We start from the raw sequence: 5401 nt of genomic DNA, 5'->3' as shown, positions 1-5401 counted from the left end.
GTTCGCCCGTCTTTCCGCTTACTTGTCCGGGGCCTATCCCCTACTCTTTTTTTCGCTGAAACTTCATACTTGAAATGTGGTTCACCTTGACGCGTCTTTCTGTCGATGAGGAACTGTATTTCGTCAACATGTCCTGATACAAGCTAACTTAAAAATATTATTATTGCAATATTGCGAAATATGGAAAGAAGGAATACTGGCTAAAAGGTGTCTTTTCTTTGCGTCAATTGTAAATGATGGTGCCGCTCAGAAAGTAAGAAATGTTTCAATATTATTAATTAATTGTCGCTCAAGCACACGTAAATATTGTGTCATAAACATATATATAACTATTACGTTTTGATGCTTAATTTACTTTAGATAAAATGGCGATCGCTTCATCTACCAGCTGGCAAATCGGCAAAACACTGTCAGAGTGTTTTGATCATGTATTTACGTCAGGTATAATCAGTGACGTCACATTTCTCGTGGGTGAAAACAACACAAAGATTGAAGCCCACAAACTGATCCTAGTTAGCAGGAGCCCTGTATTCTATGCAATGTTGGAGGGACCAATGGCCGAGAAAGGGGAGATAACCATTCCGGATATCTCTGAAGATATCTTCAAGTTATTTTTGAGGTGTTTTATTGTGTATACTTATGTACATTACAAAGTCTGGTAACGAAAATAGATCCAACACCATAACAGATGCCGACAGGTTTCCAGCAGAATATAGTGACGTTATCATTAACTAATTTTATTTAGAAATCGATATATATGGTCAACAAAATGAATGAATTAATAAGTTAATTATGCATGAATGAATGATTTTGTAGAGAATCGATATAGCTCCCGTTTCGGATAGATCGTGGATTGATACTTAAAATGAACAACATAATTAGTATCTCTAGTGTTCTAACATAAAGAATACAAGAATTGTCAGAAGTAACTACAAACATGTTGTAAATTCCAGATTTGCAGTCTAATTTGCAGGTTGTATTTCAACGGAACTACTCATAAAATTAAATAGAGGCTAATGAATCATTTCTTATAAAATTATCAAATTTATGAAAAATCATGAAATTATTGAAAAACGGGGCGAGTTTACCTTCTCATGTAGATTTTGCCTTTCTGTAGATCACTTTGCATTTTCCTCAGACGCCTCTTGAACTTGAACAAAATGTCATTTGCCATTATATCCGAGTCTTCGAATAACAAACAGTTATATAAAGGTGTTTCTGTCACTCTTCTGTATGAAATTCTTGATTTACATTAAAATATATTAAGTTATGTCCCTTTTGAACAATTTTTTTTAAAAGATGTGATTTAAATTAAGTAAAACTGGAATACTAAAACAAGGTTTTCTTTATAATTTTACATAGATATCTGTATACCGATGAGATTGTCTTGACGGAGGAAAACGTTGCAGCTGTATTTAACGTTGCCAGGAAATATTCTGTGGACATCCTTGTTTCTTGTTGTGAAGAGTTCCTGACGAAACACGTAGCTGTTAATAATGCCTGTATGTTTCTTGAGCACGCGCATGTCTTCATGATTGATGACTTAAAAAGCAAATGTCTCGAGTTTATTTCTGCACATCCACTCGTTGCTTTTCGATCTCCGGCCTTCACTGACCTATGTTTAAGCTGTGTTAACAGAATCACCGAGTTGGATGATCTTCGTCTTATAGAAAGCGACATTTATGAAGCCATTGTCAGATGGGCAGAGGCTGAATGCGCAAGGCAGAATGTCGAGGTAATAAAACAATGCTGATTTTATCTCATTACCTAAAGTGTACATACTGCCGCCTCCTTCCTTTGGAATTCAATTCATTGAAATTAATTTTTTATCATTGCTGGTGTTCGAATCGTTGATGTAACAATTACTGAATTGGGATTAAACGGAAACAACAGAACTATCTAGCGTACCTTATAGTATAAATGTTATTTTTAAACAGTTTCATACAATTATAATTTAGCGCAATTTCGATGTTTGACAAACTAGCACAATCATGAATCAACACGTTTACACGAGCTGCAAAACAAGATATTTGAGATAAGTGCATTCATATTATAGCGTAAACATTTCTGTGCGAAATCTCGAAAACAAAATACCGGTAAAAATACGTAAATTTATACGATTAAAACAAACAAGGGAGACAACCGATATAATTATTGATTTTTTTTTCAGGCCACACCTGCACAAAAGAGGGAAGTTCTCGGGGAGATTTTGTATAATGTACGATATCTCCATGTTGACGAAGAGTTTCTTCTCAACAAAATATGTGCCGACAGAATATTGAAGTCAGATGACATAGTTGATGTTATCAACCACAGAAGAAGTAAAACTCCATTGCTATCAAAGAAATTAGATTTGGAGAGGCGATCAGGTACACCTACTTTACATAGAATAAACAGAATAGGAAACGCGATCAATGACCTATGGGATAGTGTACCACGTGATGAAGGTATTTCGTTTAAATCATCCACTGATGTATATCTTCACGGTTTTGGATCATTCAACGCGGAAGTCGAACCAAGTACTGTGGATTTACAGGTGTTTGAAGAAAACGTTAGTCTACTTCAAACAACCAAGACATTGACGGCGTCACAACCTGACACGCCTTACATGGGAGATGTACTGTTTGATCAACCGATCAGGATATCGACTGGGAAAACTTATACAGTAGTGGAACGTGCTCATAAGGGAAAAATTCATTATTTTGAAAATGGACGGAATAATGTAACATATAAACATGTGAGTATTTTGTTCAGCAATACAGGAAAAAGCAGACACACGACTACAGCAACGGGTCAAATACCCTATCTAATTATATCAGTATAATTCCCTAGAAAATCATCGGAGAAGTGAACGTAAAGTTCGACAGTTGTTCGTTCTGCGTTATGCGGGAACAGATTTTTGGGCTGGGAAGGAGGGACTAAAGTAGAGTAGGACAATTATTCTGAATATGGAATAAGAAAAAAATTATAACTGTCTTACTTTCCCTTTCCACAATGAGACATTTGTTTCTATCTGTTTTAGTTTCCTCCTTCGCCTCCTAGGTATCTACACTTTTAACATTACTGGCATTGTATAAATGTATTGTGACATGTCCAAATGGCTAGGAACACAAAAGGAAACTTTAACTGTGAAAGAAAGATGGAGAAAAAGTTACAATTATTATGAACTATTTTGCTACCGGCGATTGAAAATGATCATATTGATTGGTAGTTAGTCATAAATGAAAACTTCTTACTATCGATATTGGTGTCTCACATACTACAGCGTGATCCCGTTGTTGGTAGGGGAAAACTCTACCGTAGTCGTCTTAGACATCTAACCCCACTATGACGATACCCACATGTAGAGCTGTTAGTGTATGGGGAAAACTGCATCATAATGTCGTGATATTTATCGAATAAAATGTGAACGTTAATACTGTGTTTCAAGTCGGTTATTTCTATCAGCAAATAAATGAGAACTTACCACCGATTCTGTGTTTTATTTCTATTATATATATACATATTTATATATAAGTGATAAAAATGTTACCTTTAATTGCACAGTTTTCATGTACATTTGAACCCGTATCACTTTCAATTTGAGTTGGTCAGTTTTTATCGAGAAAAATGAGGTTAGCCACATTGTCATCTGATAATCTTGCACGTTTGTTTGTAAGAGTGTTTTCAGCACAACTAAAAATCCTATCGGACGGTACACTCGTTGCCGGAACACACAAAGTCTGACGAAGTGCGATAAATTCGGGTACACAACGGCCTGGTCTTTCCACCACTGTAATGGGTGGTGTTCTAGTACACTCTATAAAGTTACGATCCATGTTTAGGCGTAATATTTAACAAATAAATCATCGCTGAGAAAGTCTCCAAAACTATCCCGTTTTTCATCAGGTTCTGTACAACTGTCGTCGATATGATTGACAGTGTCAATCAGCTGTACAGAAGGCAGTTCTGGTAGTGTGGGCGTGTCTTCAACTGTCGAGGTCGCAGCTGATTGGTTACCATGGCAATCAGGTTCAGTTTTCGTGAATAACTAAATCCGGAGTCTCGCTGTCAGTGAACCTGTCGTGAAATTGAGGGTCCAGCAAGGCACAAGTGTTGATAAATAGCTGCACAGTCTCAGATAACGACTGTTAAAATATGCCAACGTTTCCAACTTCATTTCAGTAATGGGGGGGGGGGGGGTGTGCAGCTGATATGATATGCAACATTGCTGACACAGCGGATTCCTCTTCAACAAAACGCGACAACAATGTTGGCAGAATTCCACCTATTTTCCATGTCATTCAAAAGTTTATGCTGGGGAATCCTATCTTGTTTTTTAATTTGTGTTTTTCTTAGTTGCTGTGCAGATATATGACTACTTCAGAAATGGCTAAATAACCGCCTAATTTTCGCAACAGGTTTCGAAATATTTGACAGTTTAAGTCCCTTTTTCACGACAAGGTGAAACAATGACCTACACACCCCATATGGGACAAATCGAAATAGGATGAAAACGCACTGATGATATTGACTGCATGGTCAGAAACAGCATAGGGATCACGTAATCCCCATTCCTACTAAACTCTCGCGCGATGTTTTCTTCAGTTTGGCTGTCATGTACACTTCTGGTTAACAATACATTTAAATTTAGTTTTGATCCTTCATCAGTGAAATGAATAGTATGGTTAGGTATGGATCACTACTTGCACCACGTGGCCAAAACTCACCAATCACCTCATGACGGGGAGCTCTCGCTTGACATGGTTTGTTCGTACCACAGTAGTATGTGTTGATCCATAAGCGGTATCCTGCATGGGATGCTAAATGTTGGTTCAATATGGTGCAGCGTTGATTAGAATCCCGCCCTCTCAATAACAGATAATAGCTTGAGGTCACCAACAACAAAGTCCACAATCCCGGTGGTAATGGAAAAAGCCCGTTTACTTCAATAAGAAAACAGTTTCTTTTTTCCAGAACACGTGATGATGTTTGCTGAAAATTTACTCCAGAATTGTCACCAGTAGGCTGTAGAACGGTATAGTATTATCGATTTAAATTTGTCGTATTACCACTGTATTTAAGTACAGTTATACAAACATAGCATTCAGAAGATTTGTTTGTCCGTATATCCTCCGTCAGCATTCTTTTCAAAAACTAAACACTTCCAAACATAGCAAGTATTTCTTGACCAGAAATTGAGTAAATCACAGCAGCATTATGAGTCTGCATCATTGACAAGTGAACCGTTACAATATAAATAGAAGTTCAATTAACCGATGCGCCCCTTTAGACAAAAATGGTATGATCCATTCCCACAGCAGAATCAACAAATGTGTTAACATGTGTCAAAAAATGGATTAGTCTAATCTGATAGGGTGTAACGATTTCATTCGGAAATCCAGTGACACATGACACGCGT

At 37.0% G+C, this 5401-nt stretch overlaps 1 protein-coding gene across 1 annotated transcript; it reads left to right on the top strand.

Moving 5' to 3' along the window:
• Nucleotides 1-365: 365 nt before the first annotated feature.
• Nucleotides 366-3402, top strand: LOC132545293 (BTB/POZ domain-containing protein 1-like). Its single transcript, XM_060208969.1, has 3 exons — nt 366-619; nt 1363-1735; nt 2171-3402. Exons 1-3 carry the CDS (start codon nt 366-368, stop codon nt 2822-2824), a joined length of 1281 nt encoding a protein of 426 aa, XP_060064952.1. The 3' UTR covers nt 2825-3402.
• The last annotated feature ends 1999 nt before the right edge of the window (nt 3403-5401 follow it).

This window comes from Ylistrum balloti, unplaced genomic scaffold (assembly GCF_031769215.1).
Source record: "Ylistrum balloti isolate Yb309-2 unplaced genomic scaffold, AGI_CSIRO_Ybal_v1 Utg369594, whole genome shotgun sequence".
NCBI classification, from domain to species: Eukaryota; Metazoa; Mollusca; class Bivalvia; order Pectinida; family Pectinidae; genus Ylistrum; species Ylistrum balloti.
This window is presented reverse-complemented; position numbering and strand designations above follow the sequence as displayed.